The 26,811-nt window shown below is 49.2% G+C and overlaps 1 protein-coding gene across 2 annotated transcripts in view; it reads right to left on the reverse strand.

The window, feature by feature from the left end:
- Window positions 1-4,174: 4,174 nt before the first annotated feature.
- Window positions 4,175-26,811, reverse strand: part of CRHR2 (corticotropin releasing hormone receptor 2) — a 403,994-nt gene continuing 381,357 nt past the window's right edge. For both annotated transcript variants that reach the window (XM_089659264.1, XM_089659263.1), the window contains exons 9-12: window positions 18,887-18,972; window positions 17,616-17,751; window positions 13,889-13,930; window positions 4,175-4,727 (exon numbers count right to left, since the gene is read on the reverse strand). In XM_089659264.1, the coding sequence (XP_089515390.1) occupies window positions 4,587-4,727; window positions 13,889-13,930; window positions 17,616-17,751; window positions 18,887-18,972 (405 nt within the window). In that variant the 3' untranslated portion in view covers window positions 4,175-4,586. The remainder of the gene's footprint in view (window positions 4,728-13,888; window positions 13,931-17,615; window positions 17,752-18,886; window positions 18,973-26,811) is intronic.

Consider the following 26,811-nt stretch of genomic DNA (forward strand, 5'->3'; position numbering starts at 1 on the left):
TTTTTTTTGGGGGGGGGGGAATTAGGTGCCTGGTTTTGACAGACACCCCCTATTCACAAAGCACATCGCGGCTTGCTCGGTAGTGCACAATAGAAAGCCACCTGTGAAGCCGCAAGCAGTCACAGCCAGCTTTCCAAAGCAAACATGCTGTCCAATGGACCCAAAGATTTTTTGTTTTCAGGGCAAAGAACTGCTTTAAAGTATTTACATACTATTATCAAGCAATACCATGAGTCCTCATTGATCTCTGTAGCTACAGGCATTGTGGTGAAAACCATTTACATTAATTGCAACAGAATCACTGAAGTTACAGTTCTTCCTCCCTGGCAACAGGGACTTTTCAGCCTGCTAGCCCTCTGATGTTAAGCCACTGAAAACCAACTCCACAGTTTCTGCTGTGATCATAGAGGATGAATTACTCCATAGTACCCACAGCTACAAGGGGCCGTGATGGCTTTTGAAAAAAATCTCTTACTGTTTGTTAAGAAAATTCACCTATTTTAATGTCCTTAGTCTGAACACAGGTAGTTTGAGTTCTCCCTGAAAAGTTGTCCAACTATGGTTGAGGATCAATGAGAGGTTCAACCTTGTTCCACTCCACCCATAAAAGATAAATCTATTTTTGGCGTTGCTTCCCTTTAAGTGCAATAAGGCAAATTTGGCCATAATCCTACCGTTTGTCATTGCTATTCAGACCTTGGAAGGCACTTGCATCAATGCCTTTCTTAAATTTACTTAACACGGACAGACTTTTTTTTTCTACTTTTAATACTTCATACCCTTTTCCTTAGGAATTCTGGCCATTCAAGCTTTCTGGGAAAGCTGCGTGCAAGCAAAGAACTTTCTGCAGGTAGTGTTATGCTGGCTATACACTGATGAATCAAAATCCATGCTGTGGCTGGCCCTGTTGGGTCCCTCCCACTCCACATCCTTTGATTTAAAAATTGAAGGAGGATGAAGGAAAACTCTCAGCTGAATAGATGCAGCCACTGTATTGATAGTTCATCAGCCACAGTACAATAGGCAAAGCGATTCGTCCAAACGCAACCAACTGATCTCTGTATCATTGAAGAGCACCCACCGCTGGAGAAGATCCAAAGAAGAAGAGGACACTGTGTTTCTAGTAACCTGCTGGTGTCAAGGTCCTACCTTTTCCCAGAGGTTATGCTGCTCCATGTGCTGGCATCCATCTTTGGTTTCTGCAGAGCATGGTGGGAGTCTTTTATGCCTTCAGGCCTCTGCGGTCCATCCCCCAGAGGGGTGTGGTTGATCACATATAAGCCTGTTGTCCGCACGTGCTCTTTGCATTCGTGTCTTGTATGTTAGTGTTGCAACAGCTCTGTTTATACTCTCGTGACTCTCCTGGAATCTGACTTGGCTATTGACTAGACCATTCTCTGCGTTTTCCTTTGATCTGACCTCCCGTTGCTGAACCCTGCCTGTGACCTGTTATTCTTGTCTACTGTTCTGTACCGTTTGTCCCGTTGTCGACCCGGCCTGCCCAACTACGCTATTGTCTGATCTGGTTCCTACCAGCTACACACCATTGGCGGCAGCCATTACCGCAGCTGGGGTGTCTCGGGGGCCGCGACCTGGTTCCTGGCTGCGTCAAGTCCATCCCCACCATCAGGGGCCCTGGTGAAGGGCAGCCTGGGACTTACACTCTGCGCCCTGAGGGACTCCGGTCTGTGGGTGGTGGTTGTCGTCAGTCAGTGCGTGACCCTGCCACTAGGCCTGCCTGTCCGTTTCACAGCTCCTGCCCTGACAGCTGGTAAGTGCAGGGAATCATGGGGGACCCCCTTCCCAAATGGGCAACATGACAGCACGTAATCTGCCTGTGGTGGGTGTGAGCTCCCCCCGCAAGCAGGCGTCACAACCCTGTACTTACATACAATGATTAAGGGAATGGTCTTCATATCACCACTGATCTCTGCATCATTGAGAACCACCCGACACTGGAGAGGATCCAAAGAAGAAGACAGTGTGCATCACCTAACCTGCCTGTGAGTGTAGGGTGCTATGGGACACTCCTAAGCATGAGTCACAACAGCTCCCTTCTCTTATATACAATGATGAATGGTAGTCACATCACCACATCAGTGCTGATCTCTTCATCATTGAGGACTTCATAACATGGAGAAGATCCAAAGAGGAAGAGGACATTGAGCATCATGTAACCAGCTTGTGAGAGTGTGGGGCATCATGGGAACCCTTTTAAATGGGCATCACAACAGCCCTCTGCAGTTATATTGAATGATGGAGAAAAGGGTCCTCACATAACCACATCTGCGCCAATCTCTGGACCCTTGAGGACCACCCACCACTGAGGAAGAGGACACGGTACATTACATAACCTGCCTGTGAGTGTAGGACGTCATGGGACCCTCATCTCCAAGCAGGAGTAACAACAGTCCCCTGTACATACAAACAATGATGGAGGGAATGGTCTTCATAATCACTGCCGATCTCTGTAACATTGAGGACCACCCACCACTAGAGAGGATCCAAAGGAGAAGAAACTGTGCATCACCTAAGCTGCCTGTAGGGCACTATGGGACACCCCTTAAGCAGGCATCATGACAGCTCCCTATACTCATATACAAAGATGGAGAGAATGATGCATATTAGCATCAGTCTCTGGATCTTCTGTAACGGTAGGCTTTCCTCAATGATGCAAAGAGGAAGAGGACACTGCACAGGCCTTAACCTGCCTGTGTGCGTAGTCCATCATGTGACCCCTTTAACTGGGTGCCTTGACATCCCCCTGTATCTATATATAATGATGAAAACAATGGTCCTCACATCACCACATCAGTCCCGATCTCTGCATCATTAAGGACGTTGGGCCACTGGAGAAGATCTTAAGAGAAAGAGGACACTGCACATCACCTAACTTACCTGTAGACATCAGGAAAAGATCAGTATATAAAAAGAGAGCATTAAAATACATCAGGATTTTGGGGAGGGGGGGCACGGATTGGGGCTTTGAATCCCAAGTTTCAGAATACTATAATTATTTATTAGAGTCACCATTGGTACTGACAGGTCTAGATATTTCTTGAATTATCAATGTATTTTTGGATTTGACCTTTCACTTTAGAATGACTCAAGCTCAACCTTGGAGTAGGAAGGTTGACTGCTGGCATCACATATCACAAGACCAGCAGTGCAGAAACTTTGAGCTCTTTTAAATCGGCATCGGTTTATCCAGATCTGCAATCAGGAGCATGCAATGGATGGGAAAGGGGGGTAGGCTTTGCTCTTCAAGGCCCAACGTGGGTCACTTCTTTGAAAACACAATTCACTTACACTTGTGCTCCAAAGTTTACATACCCTGGCAGAAATTGTGAAATTTTGGCATTGATATTGAAAATATGACTGATCATGCCACAAAATGCTCTTTTATTGAAGGATGATGATCATATGAAGCCATTTATTATCAAATAGGTCTTTGGCGCTTTTTTAAATCATAATGATAACAGAAATCACCCAAATGGCCATGATCAAAAGTTTACATACTCCGGAATGTTTGGCCTTGGTACAGACACAGAAGGTGACCTGTGGGTTTCCCTTTGAATCCCGGACAATTCTTTGTCAGTTGTGGCTGCAATCTTTCTTGGTCTACCTGACCCTGGCTTGGTATCAAGAGATCCCCGAACTTTCCACTTCTTAATAGGTGATTTAACAGTACTGATTGGCATTTTCAAGGCTTTGGACATCTTTTTATGTCATTTTCCATCTTTATAAAGTTCCATTACCTTGTTACGCAGGACTTTTGACAGTTCTTTTCTGATCCCCATGGCTCAGTATCTAGCCTAGTCAGTGCTTCCACATAAGAGGTAACAAACTCATTGACTATTTATACACTGACACTAATTGCCATTTAAAAAGCCACAGATGTGGGACATTAACCTCTAATTGGCATTCTAACCCGTGTGTGTCACCTTGTGTGTCTGTACCAAGGCCAAACATTCCAGGGGGCGGAGACTTCTGATCCGGGGGCGGAGACTTCTGATCCAGGCCATTCGGGTGATTTCTGTTATCATTATGATTTAAAAAGGAGCCAAACAACTATTTGATAATAAATGGCTTCATATGATCATCATTCTTCAATAAAAGGGCATTTTTTGGCACAATCAGTCATATTTTCAATATCAATGCCAAAATTTCACAATTTCTGTCAGGGGGTGCAAACATTTGAGCACAACTGTATTTTACACAGCTGGGAAAGAAAAGTACTGCAGAGCACACTGTTGGGAAAGATATTTTTAGCTAGAATACCATTTTTGATTTTTTTTCCTTTTTTTTTGCAAGGTCCATTTCACAACTATCTTCAGTCGTAGGTTGAAATATTCAGTCTGAATGGTCTGTCCGCTAAATTTAATTGTGCAGCTCTTCCAACGAGATGTCTCCAATGTTGTGCTTCCAATACTGAATCCAACATCACGAGCCGTGCATCTTTTTTGTTCTCAGCACGCCCCTGCCGTGAAACTCCAGGGACAAAAAGGTAGGATATGTTCACTGACACGTCACAGTGAGAATCTAGGAAATAAAAAAGTTGCAAAAGCTCCAGAGGTCCGCGATTTTCAAACAGCCGGCGTTTGCTTTATGCTATGAAAGCTGATCCGCGTGGGAGACGTTGGTATAGACATGGCACGGGCCACACGGACGCGGAGAGAGTGGTGATCCTGCCAGCGGTGCCACCGCTTCCGGGCAGCCGATCGGACCTGAGAATCCAAAGGCGACACTTTATTCATTAAATAGAATATAATCAGTGAGCGCTTTAAAATTAGCTCCAATGTAAAACCTCCTAAAAACTGATAATAACAAAGTGCAGCGCTAAAATGTTAAATAATGACACTTAAAAGAGTAAATAAATAGTGTGACAGTTCATGGTAAAGTGCTTGGTAAAGGGGCTGATGGTGACTTCAAACTTCAGTGGCGTGTCAGAAGTGGGGTAAAAATACGCACTCACCAGATGCGTATTTTAAATACGCATGTAAATAATATAGCCAGAGGTCCCCCTCTCAGGATGGGATGGATAGGATATGCTGTTTACAGATTCTCCTCCCTCTGGGGGGTATATAGCCTTAAAGGTGTCTACCTTGGTGGGTGCAGATTGGGTCCAGCCAGAGGCCTCCGTATACCCTTCTCAGTACATGGAGGGCGGAAGCCCAGCATTCACTTCCGCTTCTGGGGCACGCAGACGTAGTCCGGCCTCGGACAACCTCCGGGAGGGTGTGTACAGATGCTGGAGGGGGGTGGTGCTCGGTGTAAAGTGGCACCTGTACACACCCTCCTGGAGGTTGTCCGAGGCCGGACTACGTCTACGTGCCCCAGAAGCGGAAGTGAATGCTGGGCTTCTGCCCTCCATGTGCTGAAAAGGGTATACGGAGGCCTCTGGCTGGACCCAATTTGCACCCACCAAGGTAGACACCTTTAAGACTATATACCACCCAGAGGGAGGAGAATCTGTAAATGGCATAACCTATCCATCCCATCCTGAGAGGGGGGCCTCTGGCTATATTATTTACATGCGTATTTAAAATACGCATCTGGTGAGTGCGTATTTTTACCACACTTCTGAAACGCCACTGAAGTTTGAAGTCACTATCAGCCCCTTTACCAAGCACTTTACCACAAACTGTCACACTATTTATTTACTCTTTTAAGTGTCATTATTTAACACTTTAGCACTGCACTTTGTTATTGACATTTTATTCATTAGTTTTAACAAAAGGAAACTAAGATGTCTACTGATAAATAGATAAATATTTTCCCACTTATTTATAACAGGCAGCTGGGTGAATCGGATGTGGGCAGGTCGGGTGATCGGTACGGTGGTGGTGGTGGTACGGTGGTGGGGCAATTACTGGAACTGATTCCCTGTATAGCTCTCTCTGCAGCAGCTGAAAGTTGTCTTCTCCTCTCTCTCCTGCTGGCTTTGAGCTGCTGCAGAGAGAACCATGCAGGGGATCGGTTCCAGTGACTGCCCCCCAATGCCTTGGTGTGAATGGAGCCTTGGTGTCACTTTACGTGTGAATGGAGCCTCGGTGTGAATGGAGCCTCGGTGTGAATGGAGCCTCGGTGTGAATGGAGCCTTGGTGTGAATGGAGCCTTGGTGTCACTTTACGTGTGAATGGATCCTCGGTGTGAGTGCAGCCTCTGAGTCACTTTACATGTGAATTGAGCCTAGGTGTGAATGGAGCCTTGGTGTGAATGGAGCCTTGGTGTGAATGCAGCCTCTGTGTTACTTTACGTGTGAATGGAGCCTCGGTGTGAATGGAGCTTTGGTGTGAATGGAGCCTTTGTGTGAATGGAGCCTTGGTATCACTTTACGTGTGAATGGATCCTCGCTGTGAATGCAGCCTCTGTGTTACTTTACGTGTGAATGGAACCTTGTTGTGAATGGAGCCTTGGTGTGAATGGAGCCTTGGTGTGAATGGAGGTTCCTTGTGAATAGAGCCTGGGTGTCACTTTATTTGTGAATGGAGCCTTGGTGTGAATGGAACTTCGGTGTCAATGGGGCCTTGGTGTCACTTTATGTGTGAATGGAGCCTTGGTGTTACTTTACGTGTGAATGGAGCCTCGGTGTGAATGGAGCCTCGGTGTGAATGGGGCCTCCTTGCAACTGAAGCCTTGGTGTGAATGGAGGTTCCTTGTGAATGGAGCCTCAGTGTCACTTTACTTGTGAATGGAGCCTTGGTGTGAATGGAACCTCAGTGTCAATGGAGCCTTGGTGTTACTTTACGTGTGAATGGAGCCTCGGTGTGAATGGAGCCTAGGTGTGAATGGAGCCTCGGTGTGAATGGAGCCTCGGTGTGAATGGAGCCTCGGTGTGAATGGTGCCTCGGTGTCACTTTACATGTGAATGGGCCCTTAGCGTTTATCTGAGAAATAAATGAATAATAATATTTTAAACTAATACCTTAACAAATGTTAAAAGTAACCAAAACCCATTCCAGCCCCGACTCGTCCTCCTCCTGACGGATAGCAGCCTTCCATCCTGTGTTTTTTTTTTGCGAATTAGCTCAAGGCGCCCGCGGTTATTAATCCTCTGATATTAATAATTAATGCACGGTGCTAATGAATTAGGATTCTGTAATTAAATCAGAATATTGCCATTCATATTTCAGGAGGAAAGGTTACAGAAGTCAAGCTCATTTTCTTTGGGCTGCCAACTGCAACCATTAGCAGGCAGGCTGGGGAAAGTTTAGTGAATAGAACTTTTGTCCCCCCCCAGGACAGGAAGTGTGTTAGTGGCAGGATCACTAGGCGAAAATAAAGGGGAAAAAGTCTGAAAATGAATGCAGCCTCCGTATCCAAGCAGTGGTATGCTGAAACAGGGCCGTGGATAAGGGGGTACCACCAGTCCTCATGTATGGGGTCCCAGGCCTGCAGGGGGCCCCAGGGAGCTAGGTGAATCGGATGTGAGCAGGGAAGTTGATTGGCATGGCAGGGGGGCAATCACTGGAACTGATCCCCTGTATGCAGGCCTGCAGTGAGAAACCATGGGGCCCCATACAGCCAATGTGACAGGGCCCCCAAATAAACACTGTTTACTAAGCTTCAGGTATGATTGAACACAGTAAGTGATCGTTACCAATTGCTCATTGTGTTCGTTCAGGAAAGGAAGGGGCTGATAAATGTGACATATTTACGGACTCTTCCCCCACTCTTCTTCCTAAGGATCCTATAGTGTGTTTGCAGCTGGGAAGGAGAGGAGAAAAGCCAGCAGCATTGAGGGGGGAGCTTGGGCAGCATGGGGAAATATATGGTGCTTTGGGAGGTGCTGCAAAGAGGATCAGTTCCAGTAATTGCCCCCCTCCCTCCGCTGTGCCAATCACCCTCCCTACCCACATCCAATTCACCCAGCTGCCTGGGCCTCCCTGCTGGCCTGGGCCCCGTACAGGAGGACCAGTGGTACCCCCTCATCCACAGCCCTGCCTGTATGGCTCTCTCTGCAGCAGCTGAAAGCTGGCTTCTTCTCCTCTCCCTTCTGCTTGCTGCTGCAGAGAAAAAAAACCATACAAGGGATCAGGCCCAGTAATTGTTCCCCCCCCCCCCCCGCTGTACCTATCAGCCTCTTTCTGCACCATTAGTTTCCCCCTGATGCCCAAGCCCCCCCCCCCGTGTGCCCCCCCCCCCCCACCGTGCCGCCGGCTTCCCTCCTTTCCTTTTCACTGGCAGCTTCAAGCAATCAATAGGATCTGTCAGCAGAGTGGAAGAAGGATCCAGCAAATATGTCACAATTTCCAGCCCCTTTCTTTCCTGAAAAAACACAATGAGTGATCGTTACTGATCACTTACTGTGTTCAATTATAACTAAAACATTGCAAACTTTTTCTTTTTAGTTTGGCCCTGTCAGGTTGGCTGTATGGGGCCCCATGGTTTGGTGGGCCCTGTCAGGTTAACTGTATGGTATGGGGCCCTGTGGTTTGGAGGGCCCTGTCAGGTTGGCTGTATGTGGCCCCCTGGTTTGGAGGGCCCTGTCAGGTTGGCTGTATGGGGCCCCGTGGTTTGGAGGGCCCTGTCAAGTTGGCTGTATGGGGCCCCACGGTTTGGAGGGCCCTGTCAGGTTGGCTGTATGGGCCCCGTGGTTTGGAGGGCCCTGTCAGGTTGGCTGTATGGGGCACCGTGGTTTGGAGGGCCCTGTCAGGTTGGCTGTATGGGGCCCCATGGTTTGGAGGGCCCTGTCAAGTTGGCTGTATGGGGCCCCACGGTTTGGAGGGCCCTGTCAGGTTGGCTGTATGGGGCTCCGTGCTTTGGAGGGCCCTGTCAGGTTGGCTGTATGGGCCCCGCGTTTTGGAGGGCCCCGTCAGGTTGGCTGTATGGGGTCCCGTGGTTTGGTGGGCCCTGTCAAGTTGGCTGTATGGGGCCCCGCGGTTTGGAGGGCCCTGTCAGGTTGGCTGTATGGGGTCCCGTGGTTTGGTGGGCCCTGTCAAGTTGGCTGTATGGGGCCCCGCGGTTTGGAGGGCCCTGTCAAGTTGGCTGTATGGGGCCCCGCGGTTTGGAGGGCCCTGTCAGGTTGGCTGTATGGGCCCCTTGGTTTGGAGGGCCCTGTCAGGTTGGCTGTATGGGGCCCCATGGTTTCTAACAGACTCTTTTTATCTCCTAATTCTAAATCAATACTTGGCTTTCAATAAGATCAAAAAGTTAAAAAGTAACAAAATGATAATTGCTACCGAATAAAAAAAAAACAAAAAAAAAAGCTTTTTTTAGACTTGTGAGTTAAATGTTCAGATTCTGCATACGGACTAGAACAAAGAGAAAGATGTACCCGTCGTCTCCAGGCTGATGTATTATAGATTAAAGTAGGGCTTGTTTTTTTGGGTCTCGCTTATCCAGGTGTCAACTCAATTAATAATTTTTCAGACGAGGAAATGAGTTTCTGTAAAGTCCAACCGAGCTGCAAAATGAAATCAATTCTCTGAGCTCCAATCAATAAAACATTAAACATCTGCTTCGCCGGCAATTCACCAGCTTAGAGCTGGCCGGGGATATCATTTGCGGTTGCCACTTAGGCGCAGTGATGGGACCAGGGGCGGACTGACAACTCATGGGGCCCCCGGGCAATAGAGGATCATGGGGCCCCTGTGTCCTTGCCCAAACTCAAAAAAGCCTATGAAAAAGGTACCAGGGGCACCTCATGGGGCCCCCTACTAACCCCGGGCCCTCGGCAGTGCCCGAGTTTCCAAATGGTCAGTCCGCCCCTGGATGGGAGCGATGTTGTGTGCCAGTTGTGGTATTGAAAACTGGGGCAGCACAGTGGCTAAATGGTCAGCACTTCCACCTGGCAGTCCTAGGGTTGCTGGTTCAAATCCCAATCACGGCACCACCTGCCTGTAGTTTGCATGTTCTCCCTGTGCCTGTGTGGGTACTCCAGCTTCCTCCCACACTCCAAAGACATTCTGGTAGGCTAATTGGCCCTAGTATATGAATGTAAATTAGGGACCAACTGCAGCACCACATTCTCCCTGTGCCTGCATGGGTTTCCTCCAGTTTCCTCCCACATCCTGTCTAAATTGTCCCTAGTATGTGTATGTATGAATGTGAGTTAGGGACCTTAGATTGTACACTCCTTGAGGGTTAGGGACCTTAGATTGTACGCCCCTTGAGGGTTAGGGACCTTAGATTGTACACCCTTTGAGGGTTAGGGACTGATGTGAATGTACAATATATATGTAAAGCGCTGTGTACATTGATGGCGCTATATAAGTACCTGAAATAAATAAAAGAAAATAGTTAAAGTGTTACTAAACCCACAACAGTACAATCAGTCTGTAGATGCAGTAAAGCATGCTTGTTATACTCACTGTGGAACCTAAGGGGTTAATCCTCCACACAGGGTGGGCTTAACACATGGGCAGTGCACAGGGACAGCCTGATAATCTTGCTTAACATCATACTTGCCAACTGTCCCGGATTTGCTGGGACAGCCACGCTTTTTACAAAGCTGTCCCAAAATGGCTGCATCCCTGGCAGCATCCCTGGCAGCATCCCTGGCAGCATCCCTGGCAGCATCCCAGAATCTGGGCTGTGGGCTAAGTCACCAGTCACACTGCTGCAATTTTAAATCGTGCGATTTCTGAAGACTTTCAATGATTTCAATGTTCAGAGAGATTTCCATTATATTCTATGTATGTGAAATCGCAAACAAAACTGCAGAAAACGCCATGCAAGAACATGTTGAGACACTGACATTCACAGTCATTAGATGTGATATCAGTTTGCAAATTGCATCGGTATGACCGGGCTCTAAATCCACAAATCAGAAAGACATCTTCCCAAACCACTTGTTTAAAATCGATTTTATTGAAGTACTAATAAATAGTGTATATGTTTAATTCCATCAGCTATTTATACTTTAATTCTTGAGAGTAGGTGTGTAAATTGGGGCAGGCTTGTATTGGCCCCAGTGCATTACTTAGCCCAGGGGCCCATGGTGCTATTAAGATGGCCCTGCCTCCACATTGATCCTGTCTTCTATGATCCTCCCCTTCTTCTACTATCCCCAATCCATCTGCTGAAGTACAGAACTCTAGGAGACACTCTAGCAATACACACCAAACTGAGCATGTGCAAAGAGTCTTTTTGGGGAGGATGCATGTGATCGGCACAGGACCAATCAGAGCTGTCCAGACAGAAGGTCAGGGGTCATGCAGCTTCATAGGACAGTCAAAAGAGAATGAAAACTCCTACAAGATTAACCAGTGTTCTGCTGGACACTGATAGAAGTCACAAGATTGCTATATACTGCTGATTAGAAAAGGGATTTAGCAGTTTCTATTTACTTAATAATTGCATTTCCATGTTGTGTGTACTGTGGGAGACCAGATATAGTGAATGCAGAGTCCGAGGATACCAGATATAGTGAATGCAGGGTCCGGGGAGACCGGATATTGTGAATGCAGGGTCCTGGGAGACCGGATATAGTGAATGCAGGGTCCTGGGAGACCAGATATAGTGAATGCAGGGTCCAGGGAGACCAGATATAGTGAATTCAGGGTCCAGGGAGACCAGATAAAGTGAATGCAGGATCCGGAGAGAGCGAATATAGAGAATGCAGGGTCCTGGGAGACCAGATATAGTGAATGCAGGGTCCGGGGAGACCGGATATAGTGAATGCAGGGTCCGGGGAGAGCGGATATAGTGAATGCAGGGTCCGGGGAGAGCAGATATAGTGAATGCAGGGTCTGGGGAGACCAGATATAGTGAATGCAGGGTCCGGGGAGAGCGGATATAGTGAATGCAGGGTCCGGGGAGAGCGGATATAGTGAATGCAGGGTCCGGGGAGAGCAGATAGAGTGAATGCAGGGTCAGGAGAGAGCGGATATAGTGAATGCAGGGTCCGGGGAGAGCGGATATAGGGAATGCAGGGTTCTGGGAGACCAGATATAGTGAATGCAGGGTCCGGAGAGAGCGGATTTAGTGAATGCAGGGTCCTGGGAGACCAGATATAGTAAATGCAGGGTCCGGAGAGAGCGGATATAGTGAATGCAGGGTCCAGGGAGACCCCACATTCACTCTATCCGCTCTCCCCGGACCCCTCATTCACTCTATCCAGTCTCCCCGGACCCTGCATTCACTATATCTGGTCTCCCCGGACCCTGCATTCACTATATCTGGTCTCCCCGGACCCTGCATTCACTATATCTGCTTTCCCACGGACCCTGCATTCACTATATCTGGTCTCCCCGGACCCTGCATTCAATATATCTGGTCTCCCCGGACCCTGCATTCACTATATCTGGTCTCCCCGGACCCTGCATTCACTATATCTGCTTTCCCACGGACCCTGCATTCACTATATCTGGTCTCCCCAGACCCTGCATTCACTATATCTGGTCTCCCCAGACCCCGCATTCACTATATCCGGTCTCCCCGGACCCTGCATTCACTATATCCGGTCTCCCCGGACTCTGCATTCACTATATCCGGTCTCCCCGGACCCTGCATTCACTATATCCAGTCTCCCCGGACCCTGCATTCACTATATCCGCTCTCCCTGGACCCTGCATTCACTATATCTGGTCTCCCACAGTACACACAACATGGAAATGCAATTATTTTAGTAAATATAAATGGCTAAATCCCTTTTTTCATCAGCAGTATATAGCAGTCTTGTGACTTCTATCAGCGTCCAGCCGAGCACTGGTTAATCTTGCAGGAGGAGTTTACATTCTCCTATGACTGTCCTATGAGGATGCATGACCCCTGACCCTCTGTCTGAACAGTGCTGATTGGCCCTGTGCTGATCACATGCACTCTCGCAAGGAAAAAAACTCTCTAGCAATACACACCAAATTGAGCATGTGCAGAGTGTCCCCACTGCTCTGCTCTAGCTGAAGATATATTGGGGACAGTAGAAGAAGGGGAGGATCAGAGAAGACAGGAACAAACAGCCTTTTTGCACAGTGCAGAGATTTAACCGATTAGACAAAGGCAGCCTGATTTTACTGTTGTGGGTTTAGTAACACTTTAAAGTGGTTGTAAACCCCAGATGTGAAATATGAACAAAGCATATCCCCATATAGTGTGTATTTGTTCCAATCCAGAGCACTAATTTCTGTCTGCTGCTTCTCTCCTCTGTTATCACTTCTGACATTTTCCTGACACCAAGAGAAAAAAAGGTGACAGGGGAGGCACCCCCCAGCACACAGCCTGTGATTGACAGTCTCATCTTAGTTCCCATGTGCTGTGTGAAGGGTGGGGGGGGTGTCTCTTCCCTTCAATCAACTCTCAGCTCTCCTCATTGAGTGTAATTTCAGCTGCCCACCCCCTGCTTTCTGAAAGCTCAGACAAGCTGTACAAATTCAGCACTTTGAACGGATGTAGAGAAGAGAAGACTGCAGAAAAACAGGTACAACCTATGCAAGAGGACTTGTTTCATCTCTGTGTATCCCCTGAGGCCAGCCACGTCACTGGATACATTGGAGGGTTTACAACCACTTTAACAAAGGGTGTGACGGTCCCTTTATGGGTTCACTTTGTGCCAAGGCAGATCCGGAGATCCATACGTAACATTGGCTTGCTGTGGATCAGTCTGACCCAGGGGCGGACTGACAACTCATGGGGCCCCCCGGGCAATAGGGGATCATGGGGCCCCGTGTCCTCGCCCACACCCAAAAAAGCCTATGAAAAAGCCAATGAAAGGTATCAGGGGCATCTCATGGGGTCCCCTACTGACCCCGGGCCCTCAGGCAGTGCCCTAGTGCTCGAATGGTCAGTCCGCCCCTGGTCCGACCAGGTCTGAATCCCAGTTCTAGCAACTCAATCTGCACCACGCCATTCACATGAAAGTTGGAGATTTAAAAAAGTTGAAAGAATTGTCAGCTAGGCCAACGTTTAGTTACAGAGGGTTATATAGGATTTGTGATGTACTTACCTCTCCATTCAAAAAGCAGTAAAATACGGATACAAAGAACCCCTGAAAAACAGAATCAACACCAACAAATTATTTCTTCTTCTACATCTCAGGCATTTCTTGTAGACATCAACAGTCAAGGAAAGTCAAATTCCTGAGAGATAAGAATGGGGGCCATTTACTAGAACCGGAGGGTGCAAAATCTGGTGCAGCTCTGCAGAGAAACCAATCAGCCAGTGGTGTCCCGAGGCAGGTGCAGTGGGTGCGGCCTGCACCGGGTGACACCATCCTGCGGGGATTGTCGGCTTTCTTTACAACTTACCTTTTCGTGGAGTGGGTCTGGTGTCACCCATATAGGTTGCATGCCAACGATCCCCGCAGGATGGATGGGATCTGTGGATTGGGGAGCAAATGGAAAAAACATTTCTGTAGATTCCCCTCCCCCCAAAGTGCATGCCAGATTTTTGGAGTCTGGTATGGATTTTAAGAAGGATTTTCGTGCAAAACAAACAAAAAAAAAAATCACAAAAACTACAAATACAGACACCAAAACGCTTGACAAAGTCCTTCATTGTAAATCCATCGTTAATCATGAAGTCCCCCCCCCCCCACCATGACCAATCCCAATACTACTCCTCACCAAATGACAACTCCCATCTGCTAATTAAAGCGATTCTAAAGGCTTGTTTAAAAAAACAAAACACGTCTATACTTACCTGCGGTGTGCAGTGGTTTTGCACAGAGCAGCCCGGATCCTGCTCTTCATGGGTCCCCCACTGGCGCTCCTGTTGGGTGCCCCCACAGCAAGCAGATTGCTATTGGGGCACCCGCTGCTCTGTGTATTCATTCACACACGGAGCTGCATCTTGGCCTCGCCCCCCTCTCTTCTCATTGGCTCACTGGCTGTGGCTGACAGCAGTGGGAGCCAATGGCTCCTGATTCTGTCTCAGCCAATGAGGAGAGGGAGTCCCAGGATAGCCGAGAATCCAGTGCACATTGCTGGATTAAGAGGGGGCTTAGGCGAGTAATAGGGGGGCTGGGGGGGATGCTGCACAGAGAAGTTTTTTTACCTTCATGCATAGGGTAAAAACGTTGAGCCTTATTACATACTTTTGGCAAGTCTAAAAGTCACCATTCATGTTACAATCTGACCATACAATCTTTGTACAATCAACTTTTTTTTAGAGTTACCGAAAATATGTACTATAACGATCTACACAATGGCGTAACTAGAACCTTCAGGGCCACAGTGCAAGAAACCATGAGGGACCCCCCTGACCTTCAGCTGGGTCCCTTCTCTCCGAGCCTGGTGGAGGAACGCCAGGGCCTGGTCGTAAGTGCAACCTTTCTGACCATGGTAGTTTTTTTTTTCTCATTTTTGTTATTTAATTTTTACCATAATTTTTTTAATTATTTTTTTACAGGGCATAAGGGGGCGGAGAGCACAGGGGTCGAAGTTTGTGGAGATGGCAGCAGAAAAATGCTGGGTAGGAGGAGCAGCAGGGGTGGCTGCAGGAATCAGTCTCTCCATATTTCTCTTACAGCCTCCAAATTTCGGCTTCTCCTCCTCTCCCTTCTGCCGGCATTCAGAAGCTGCAGGAGGAACATTCAGAGATTGATTCTTCTATATGCTGCCCCCACCACTCACCCTATCCAGGCGTACAGAGGGCTGCATGGGCCCCCTGTAGCATGGGGTTGGTTCGCGATTGTGATCCCTGCGGACCCTATAGGTACGCCACTAGATCTATATAATATGAGGACCTACCCAATAAATCTGTATCCAGATCAGGCAGGCCCTTTTACTACAACAGTGCCTAGAGTCCTTCATACACCTTGAAATTTCCCCTTGAATGTGTCAACCAAAAACGTAAATTTATTTTACTGGGATTTGATGTGATAGACTGACACAAAGTGACACATAATTGTGAAATAGAAGGAAAATGAGAAATGGTTTTCAAAATATTTTACAAATAAATCTGTGAAAAGTGTGGTGGCATTTGTATTCAGCCCCCCGGAGTCAATACTTTGTAGGACCCCCTTTGGCTGCAATTCCAGCTGCAAGTCTTTTTGGGGATGTCTCTTTGCACATCTAGAGAGGGACATTTCTGCCCATTCTTCTTTGCAGAATCGCTCAAGCTCTGTCAGATTGGATGGAGAGCGTCTGGAAACAGCAATTTTCAGGTCTGGTCACAGATTTTCCATTGGATTTAGGTCTGGACTGTGACTGGGCCATTCTAACACATGAATATGCTTTGATCTGAACCATTCCATTGTAGCTCTGGCTGGATGTCATTGTCCTGCTGGAAGGTGAACCTCCGCTCCGGTCTCAAGTCTTTTCTAGACTCTAACAGGTTTTATTCTAAGATTGCCCCGTATTTGGCTCCATCCATCTTCCCATCAACTTTGACCAGCTTCCCTGTCACTGCTGAAGAAAAGCATTCCCACATCATGATGCTGCCACCACCATGTTTCACGGTGGGGATGGTGTGTTCAGGGTGATGTGCAGTGTTAGTTTTCCACCACACATAGCATTTTGCTTTTAGGCCAAAAAGTTCCATTTTGGTGTCATCTGACCAGAGCCCCTTCTTCCACATGTTTGCTGTGCCCCCCACATGGCTTCTCGCAAACTACAAACGGGACTTCTTATGGCTTTCTTCCAACAATAGCTTTCTTCTTGTCACTCTTCCATAAAGGCCAGATTTGTGGAGTGCACGACTAATAGTTGTCCTGTGGACAGATTCTCCCACCTGATCTCTCTAGCTCCTCCAGAGTTACCATGGGCCTTTTGGCTGCTTCTCTGATGAATGCTCTCCTTGCCCAGCCTGTCAGTTTAGGTGCACGGCCATGTCTTGGTAGGTTAGCAGTTGTGCCATACTCTTTCCAATTTCGGATGATGGATTGAACAGTGCTCTGTGAGATGGTCAAAGCTTGGGATATTTTTTTATAACCTATCCCTGCTTTAAACGTTTCCACAACTTTATCCCTGACCTGTCGTGTGTGTTCCTTGGCCTTCATGATGTTGTTTGTTCACTAATGTTCTCTAACAAAACTCTGAGGGCTTCACAGAACAGCTGTATTTATACTGAGATTACATGACACACAGGGGGGCTCTATTTACTAATTAGGTGACTTCTGAAGGTAATTGGTTCCACTAGATTTTAGTTAGGGGTACCAGAGTAAAGGGGGCTGAATACAAATGCCGCTAAACTTTTCAGATATTTGTAAAAAATATTGAAAACCATTTATCATTTTCCTTCCACGTCACAATGTTGTGCCACTTTGTGTTGGTCGATCACATAAAATCCCAATAAAATACATTTGTTTTTGGTTGTAACATGACAAAATGTGGAAAATTTCAAGGGGTATGAATACTTTTTCAAGGCACTGTAGATGTTGGTACTAGCTGATTGTATAGTGTATAGCCAGCTCTTGTGTAGATATATTTATAAAAATATTTTTTTATTTGTATTAAAATTAAATTACATTTTAAAACATTTATTTTAAAATATTTTTTTTTTTTTTTTATTACAACACTTAAAATATTAACTAATAGGTGATGCTCTAGGACAGCCTTTCAGAATTCAAGGCTCCCGCTGATGAGCTCTTTTTCCATCACTCTGCTCTCTTCTCCTATCAGCTTGTATCTTGTTAACACATAAGCACTGTTGCTGAATCTCAGGTTTAATGTCTACCGTCTATCGATGACCACTAACACTGACCATGTAGCAACCGCTTCATATTTCATTACCTGAAAGGACTGAAGAAAAGAATTAAAATAAATAAAGACGATCTGTGAGACGTCGTCTTCTCCCGGGTTCACAAAGAAAAGCATGTACGTTATCCCGAGCAGGGGGAGGAGCACTAGAGTGGCTTTAACTGCTTTCCTGCAAGACACAAAAATTAAACAATCAATTGACCGCAATGTTAAATGAACAGTTATACTGAACATTAACCCCTTCCAGTCCGGACACTTTCACCCCCTACCTGTCCAGGCCAATTTTCAGCTTTCAGCGCTATCACACTTTGAATGACAATTGCGCGGTCATGCAACATTGTATCCATATGAATTTTTTAGCATTTTTTTGAGACAGATAAAGCTTTATTTTGGTGGTATTTATTCACACTGGGATTTTTTTTTTTTTTGCTATGTAAATGAAATGTCCAAAAACTTTGAAAAAAAAGTGTTTTTCTTATAAAATTTTGCAAATAAATAATATTTCATCATAAATCTTGGCCAAAATTTATTCCGTTATATTTTTAGTAAAAAAAAAATATCCCAAATTAGTTTATAACCAAAAATTACAATTTTTAAACATTTGTTTTACATTTTTATTTTTTTTTATATTATTATTTGTTTTTTTTGTTTTTTTACATACTGTCACCCTAGCAGTACAGTGTCACCATGGTGACACTGTACTTCTTGTGGGGGTGCTGAAGATTTTTTTTTTTTTACACTGATTGCTTTTACACCCATAAAGGCTGTAAAAGCAATCATTTCTCCTTCTCTCTGGCTGCATTCTTGCAGAAATTGAGAACTACTGTGTGAGCTGTGATTGGTCACAGCTTGTCACATGGTACAAGGCTGTTGTGAATAGTCTTGTACCATGTGACCTCTGTGATCGTTCACAGATTTCACACGTAGTAAGCAATGATGTCAGAAGTGACATCTTGCTTACTACTATTCATGTGATCACTGATTGGCCAATCAGTGATCACATGATCGGAACCTCACACAGAGGTCCCATACGACGATCGGTGTTCCACTGTGTCTGTTTATATACAACGACCGGATGGGAGGTGGTTAATGGTCATTGGTGCTACTCTATGGAGCATAAAATTGCACTGCATTGCAGCAAAGTAGCACAGACATCTTCCCCAAAGTTGCATTGCGGGAGCGTTACATTGATGTGAATGGACACCCCTGAAAACAATGTGATTTCCATTGTCATACGATTCTGTGCGACTGAAGATCGCAACAGTGTAAACAAAGCCTTGGAGTCCGGTATAGAACACACCTACCTGTACTGTATGGTCTCTGAGGTGGTAGACGCTCTTAACTTCGTCATTAATATTCTGACTATGTTGAATAAGAAAACAAAATTGATCTGAAAAATAAACAAGAAAATTCTGATAATTTTGCAAATATTGTATTATCACAATTAGAGATGAGCGAAGTATTCAAAAATTCGATTCGACTGATTCGGCGAATTCGTGTAAAAATTTCGATTCGAGTCGAATATATTCGCTGCGAATTTAACTTATAAAAGGGTGTTTCTAGGCTTCAGAGAGCCTTTATATTAGTGCAGAACACTGTACCTTTAATTTAAATGCCCTTGGAGTCTGCTGGGAAAGAGAAATAATACTGTCAGTCAGTATGACATGCAGATGAGTGCCGTCGATCTTAGAATCACCGCACACTTCACTCATTTGGGCAGTCACGGGGCCAAAACCAGAGTGTGGAGCCACAGTGTGGCGGTGGAGACAGCAGCAATGGGAGGCCGTACAGGGACCCATGACACAATCTGGACCTGGCAGCAGCATGAGGAGGCGGTACAGGGGCCCATGACAGATTACGGGCCTGGCAGCAGCATGAGGAGTAGGTACGGGGGCCCATGGCAGATTACGGGCCTGGCAGCAGCAATGGGAGGCCGTACAGGGACCCATGACACACTCTGGACCTGGCAGCAGCATGAGGAGGCGGTACAGGGGCCCATGACAGATTACGGGCCTGGCAGCAGCATGAGGAGTCGGTACGGGGGCCCATGACACACTCTGGACCTGGCAGCAGCATGAGGAGGCGGTACAGGGGCGCATGACAGATTACGAGCCTGGCAGCAGCAACTTGGACAGGAGGACGTTCAGCTTCTGCACCGTCGGGTGCGTGCTCGCAAACTGTTGTCTCTTGGAAACGTATTCCAAGAAAGACTGCTGACGGAATCCGTGAAGAGGAGTAGCAGGAGAAGGAGCATCTGAACGAGCGGAATATGCCAACAAGCGACAACAGGGGCCCATGACAGATTACGGGCCTGGCAGCAGCATGAGGAGTCGGTACGGGGGCCCATGGCAGATTACGGGCCTGGCAGCAGCAATGGGAGGCCCGTAATCTGCCAGCACCCTATGACAAAAAATGGAACACAACAGCAGTGTGAGGAGACCTGAAAGTGGCACATGGCATGAGACACTGTGGACCTGGCAGCAGCATGAGGAGGCGGTACAGGGGCCCATGGCAGATTAGGGGCCTGGCAGCAGCTATGGGAGGCCCGTAATCTGCCAGCACCCTATGACAAAAAATGGAACACACCAGCAGTGTGTGAGGAGACCTGAAAGTGGCACATGGCAGAGTGTGGCGATGGAGACAGCAGCAATGGGAGGCCGTACAGGGACCCATGAGAGACTCTGGACCTGGCAGCAGCATGAGGAGTCGGTACGGGGGCCCATGGCAGATTACGGGCCTGGCAGCAGCAATGGGAGGCCCGTAATCTGCCAGCACCCTATGACAAAAAATGGAACACAACAGCAGTGTGAGGAGACCTGAAAGTGGCACATGGCATGAGACACTGTGGACCTGGCAGCAGCATGAGGAGGCGGTACAGGGGCCCATGGCAGATTAGGGGCCTGGCAGCAGCTATGGGAGGCCCGTAATCTGCCAGCACCCTATGACAAAAAATGGAACACACCAGCAGTGTGTGAGGAGACCTGAAAGTGGCACATGGCAGAGTGTGGCGATGGAGACAGCAGCAATGGGAGGCCGTACAGGGACCCATGAGAGACTCTGGACCTGGCAGCAGCATGAGGAGGCGGTACAGGGGCCCATGGCAGATTACGGGCCTGGCAGCAGCAATGGGAGGCCCGTAATCTGCCAGCACCCTATGACAAAAAATGGAACACAACAGCAGTGTGAGGAGACCTGAAAGTGGCACATGGCATGAGACACTGTGGACCTGGCAGCAGCATGAGGAGGCGGTACAGGGGCCCATGGCAGATTAGGGGCCTGGCAGCAGCTATGGGAGGCCCGTAATCTGCCAGCACCCTATGACAAAAAATGGAACACACCAGCAGTGTGAGGAGACCTGAAAGTGGCACATGTTTGGGGCATGATTCATGGCGGATTTAGTCAGTTGTGTCAGGAACTGGTGGTTTGAAATCCAGACTAATCCACGCCTGATTCATTTTCACAAACGTGAGTCTCTCCACACTTTGGGTGGACAGTCGTGTCCTCCGCGGAGTTACAATACCTCCTGCCGCACTAAACACGCGCTCCGATGCCACGCTACTGGCCGGGCATGACAGCCTTTCAAGGGCAAATTCAGCTAGTTGGGGCCAAAGGTCAAGTTTCATTGCCCAGTAGTCAAGGGGATTGTCTACCTCGGTTGGCAGGGTGCTGTCCAAGTAGGCCTAAGCCTGTTGTTTGAGGTCCTGCTCCAGGTCCACCTGATGCTGCTGCGGCTGGTTAGTAGTTTCCTCACTGCGCTGGTGAAGAAAGCTACTCATCATCGACTGCAGACTGAGGCAGCCGCTGCTGGTGGAGCTGCCACTGCTCCTACCACCCCACCCCTCCCCTGCTGCCATGGCAGCGGAACGCGAGCGCACAGGGCCCACAGTGTCTGAGGATGGACGTTGGCGCAGAAAGGCAGAGACCAGCTGACTACATAGGTGGTTTTTATAGTACGTTATTTTGGCCTCCCTCTCAGCAGGTGTGAAAAAGTCCACCATTTTTGAACGGTAGCGAGGGTCCAACAAGGTGGACAGCCAAAAGTCATCCCTCTGTCTGATGGTTATTATTCGGCTGTCGCTACGCAAGCAAGCGAGCATGCTATGGGCCATTTGTGCCAAGGAATGCGAGGGACTCCCTGCCTCCATCTCCACAGCATACTGCCACGGTGCGTCTGGGTCCTCTGTCTCCTCCTCCTCCTCCTCTACCAGATGCTCCTGCTCCTCCACTCCTGTCCACTGAGTGGAAAAACCACCCATTTCACTCAATAATTCCTGAGCACCAATGTCCTCCTCTACCTCCTCCTCTTCTTCCTGTCCTGCCCCCACAGGGGTCATGTGGCGTTGAGATCTGTGCGCCACGTCTACCGCACCCTGACCAGCCATTGTTAACAGCATTTGTTCCAGGACGTGCAACAGAGGAATGACGTCGTTCATCCCATAGTCCTGCCGACTCACGAATAGCGTGGCCTCCTCAAAGGGCCTGAGCAAGCGCAGGTGTCACGCATGAGCTGCCAATGGCTGACATCTAAGTTACACAGGGAGTACCTTTATCCGCTGGTAACATCAGGAAATCTGTGATGGCCTTTCGCTGTTCGTAAAGGCGGTCTAACATATGTAAGGTTGAATTCCACCTTGTTGCAACGTCACAGCATGAGGAGTCGGTACGGGGGCCCATGGCAGATTACGGGCCTGGCAGCAGCTATGGGAGGCCCGTAATCTGCCAGCACCCTATGACAAAAAATGTAACACACCAGCAGTGTGAGGAGATCTGAAAGTGGCACATGGCAGAGTGTGGTGATGGAGACAGCAGCAATGGGAGGCCGTACAGGGACCCATGAGAGACTCTGGACTTGGCAGCAGCATGAGGAGGCGGTACAGGGGCCCATGGCAGATTAGGGGCCTGGCAGCAGCTATGGGAGGCTCGTAATCTACCAGTACCCTATGTCAAAAAATTGAACACACCAGCAGTGTGTGAGGAGACCTGAAAGTGGCACATGGCAGAGTGTGGCGATGGAGACAGCAGCAATGGGAGGCCGTACAGGGACCCATGAGAGACTCTGGACCTGGCAGCAGCATGAGGAGGCGGTACAGGGGCCGATGGCAGATTAGGGGCCTGGCAGCAGCTATGGGAGGCCCGTAATCTGCCAGCACCCTATGACAAAAAATGGAACACACCAGCAGTGTGTGAGGAGACCTGAAAGTGGCACATGGCAGAGTGTGGCGATGGAGACAGCAGCAATGGGAGGCCGTACAGGGACCCATGAGAGACTCTGGACCTGGCAGCAGCATGAGGAGGCGGTACAGGGGCCGATGGCAGATTAGGGGCCTGGCAGCAGCTATGGGAGGCCCGTAATCTGCCAGCACCCTATGACAAAAAATGGAACACACCAGCAGTGTGTGAGGAGACCTGAAAGTGGCACATGGCAGGGTGTGGCGATGGAGACAGCAGCAATGGGAGGCCGTACAGGGACCCATGAGAGACTCTGGACCTGGCAGCAGCATGAGGAGGCGGTATAGGGGCCCATGGCAGATTAGGGGCCTGGCAGCAGCTATGGGAGGCCCGTAATCTGCCAGCACCCTATGTCAAAAAATGGAACACACCAGCAGTGTGAGGAGACCTGAAAGTGGCACATGGCAGAGTGTGGCGATGGAGACAGCAGCAATGGGAGGCCGTACAGGGACCCATGAGACACTGTGGACCTGGCAGCAGCATGAGGCGGCGGTACAGGGGCCCATGGCAGATTAGTGGCCTGGCAGCAGCTATGGGAGGCCCGTAATCTGCAAGCACCCTATGACAAAAAATGGAACACACCAGCAGTGTGTGAGGAGACCTGAAAGTGGCACATGGCATGAGACACTGTGGACCTGGCAGCAGCATGAGGAGGCGGTACAGGGGCCCATGGCAGATTAGGGGCCTGGCAGCAGCTATGGGAGGCCCGTAATCTGCCAGCACCCTATGACAAAAAATTTAACACACCAGCAGTGTGAGGAGATCTGAAAGTGGCACATGGCAGAGTGTGGTGATGGAGACAGCAGCAATGGGAGGCCGTACAGGGACCCATGAGGGACTCTGGACCTGGCAGCAGCATGAGGAGGCGGTACAGGGGCCCATGGCAGATTAGGGGCCTGGCAGCAGCTATGGGAGGCCCGTAATCTGCCAGCACCCTATGACAAAAAATGGAACACACCAGCAGTGTGAGGAGACCTGAAAGTGGCACATGGCAGAGTGTGGCGATGGAGACAGCAGCAATGGGAGGCCGTACAGGGACCCATGAGAGACTCTGGACTTGGCAGCAGCATGAGGAGGCGGTATAGGGGTCTATGGCAGATTAGGGGCCTGGCAGCAGCTATGGGAGGCCCGTAATCTGCCAGCACCCTATGACAAAAAATGGAACACACCAGCAGTGTGAGGAGACCTGAAAGTGGCACATGGCAGAGTGTGGCGATGGAGACAGCAGCAATGGGAGGCCGTACAGGGACCCATGAGAGACTCTGGACTTGGCAGCAGCATGAGGAGGCGGTATAGGGGCCCATGGCAGATTAGGGGACTGGCAGCAGCTATAGGAGGCCCGTAATCTGCCAGCACCCTATGACAAAAAATGGAACACACCAGCAGTGTGAGGAGACCTGAAAGTGGCACATGGCATGAGACACTGTGGACCTGGCAGCAGCATGAGGAGGCGGTACAGGGGCCCATGGCAGATTAGGGGCCTGGCAGCAGCTATGGGAGGCCCGTAATCTGCCAGCACCCTATGTCAAAAAATTGAACACACCAGCAGTGTGTGAGGAGACCTGAAAGTGGCACATGGCAGAGTGTGGCGATGGAGACAGCAGCAATGGGAGGCCGTACAGGGACCCATGAGACACTGTGGACCTGGCAGCAGCATGAGGAGGCGGTACAGGGGCCCATGGCAGATTAGGGGCCTGGCAGCAGCTATGGGAGGCCCGTAATCTGCCAGCACCCTATGTCAAAAAATTGAACACACCAGCAGTGTGAGGAGACCTGAAAGTGGCACATGGCATGAGACACTGTGGACCTGGCAGCAGCATGAGGAGGCGGTATAGGGGCCCATGGCAGATTAGGGGCCTGGCAGCAGCTATGGGAGGCCCGTAATCTGCCAGAACCCTATGTCAAAAAATTGAACACACCAGCAGTGTGTGAGGAGACCTGAAAGTGGCACATGGCAGAGTGTGGCGATGGAGACAGCAGCAATGGGAGGCCGTACAGGGACCCATGAGAGACTCTGGACCTGGCAGCAGCATGAGGAGGCGGTATAGGGGCCCATGGCAGATTAGGGGCCTGGCAGCAGCTATGGGAGGCCCGTAATCTGCCAGCACCCTATGTCAAAAAATGGAACACACCAGCAGTGTGTGAGGAGACCTGAAAGTGGCACATGGCAGAGTGTGGCGATGGAGACAGCAGCAATGAAAGGCCGTACAGGGACCCATGAAACACTGTGGACCTGGCAGCAGCATGAGGAGGCGGTACAGGGGCCCATGGCAGATTAGGGGCCTGGCAGCAGCTATGGGAGGCCCGTAATCTGCCAGCACCCTATGACAAAAAATGGAAAACACCAGCAGTGTGAGGAGACCTGAAAGTGGCACATGGCATGAGACACTGTGGACCTGGCAGCAGCATGAGGAGGCGGTACAGGGGCCCATGGCAGATTAGGGGCCTGGCAGCAGCTATGGGAGGCCCGTAATCTGCCAGCACCCTATGACAAAAAATGTAACACACCAGCAGTGTGAGGAGATCTGAAAGTGGCACATGGCAGAGTGTGGTGATGGAGACAGCAGCAATGGGAGGCCGTACAGGGACCCATGAGAGACTCTGGAACTGGCAGCAGCATGAGGAGGCGGTACAGGGGCCCATGGCAGATTAGGGGCCTGGCAGCAGCTATGGGAGGCCCGTAATCTGCCAGCACCCTATGACAAAAAATGGAACACACCAGCAGTGTGAGGAGACCTGAAAGTGGCACATGGCATGAGACAATGTGGACCTGGCAGCAGCATGAGGAGGCGGTACAGGGGCCCATGGCAGATTAGGGGCCTGGCAGCAGCTATGGGAGGCCCGTAATCTGCCAGCACCCTATGACAAAAAATGGAACACACCAGCAGTGTGAGGAGACCTGAAAGTGGCACATGGCAGAGTGTGGCGATGGAGACAGCAGCAATGGGAGGCCGTACAGGGACCCATGAGAAACTCTGGACTTGGCAGCAGCATGAGGAGGCGGTATAGGGGCCCATGGCAGATTAGGGGCCTGGCAGCAGCTATGGGAGGCCCGTAATCTGCCAGCACCCTATGTCAAAAAATGGAACACACCAGCAGTGTGTGAGGAGACCTGAAAGTGGCACATGGCAGAGTGTGGTGATGGAGACAGCAGCAATGGGAGGCCGTACAGGGACCCATGAAACACTGTGGACCTGGCAGCAGCATGAGGAGGCGGTACAGGAGCCCATGGCAGATTAGGGGCCTGGCAGCAGCTATGGGAGCCCGTAATCTGCCAGCACCCTATGTCAAAAAATGGAACACACCAGCAGTGTTTGAGGAGACCTGAAAGTGGCACATGGCAGAGTGTGGCGATGGAGACAGCAGCAATGGGAGGCCGTACAGGGACCCATGAGACACTGTGGACCTGGCAGCAGCATGAGGAGGCGGTACAGGGGCCCATGGCAGATTAGGGGCCTGGCAGCAGCTATGGGAGGCCCGTAATCTGCCAGCACCCTATGACAAAAAATTGAACACACCAGCAGTGTGAGGAGACCTGAAAGTGGCACATGGCAGAGTGTGGCGATGGAGACAGCAGCAATGGGAGGCCGTACAGGGACCCATGAGAGACTCTGGACTTGGCAGCAGCATGAGGAGGCGGTATAGGGGCCCATGGCAGATTAGGGGCCTGGCAGCAGCTATGGGAGGCCCGTAATCTGCCAGCACCCTATGACAAAAAATGGAACACACCAGCAGTGTGAGGAGACGTGAAAGTGGCACATGTTTGGGGCATGATTCATGGCGGATTTAGTCAGTTGTGTCAGGAACTGGTGGTTTGAAATCCAGACTAATCCACGCCTGATTCATTTTCACAAACATGAGTCTCTCCACACTTTGGGTGGACAGTCGTGTCCTCCGCGGAGTTACAATACCTCCTGCCGCACTAAACACGCGCTCCGATGCCACGCTACTGGCCGGGCATGACAGCCTTTCAAGGGCAAATTCAGCTAGTTGGGGCCAA

This window comes from Staurois parvus, unplaced genomic scaffold (assembly GCF_062004578.1).
Source record: "Staurois parvus isolate SC_StPar_1 unplaced genomic scaffold, SC_StPar_1.0 ptg001145l, whole genome shotgun sequence".
NCBI lineage: Eukaryota > Metazoa > Chordata > Amphibia > Anura > Ranidae > Staurois > Staurois parvus.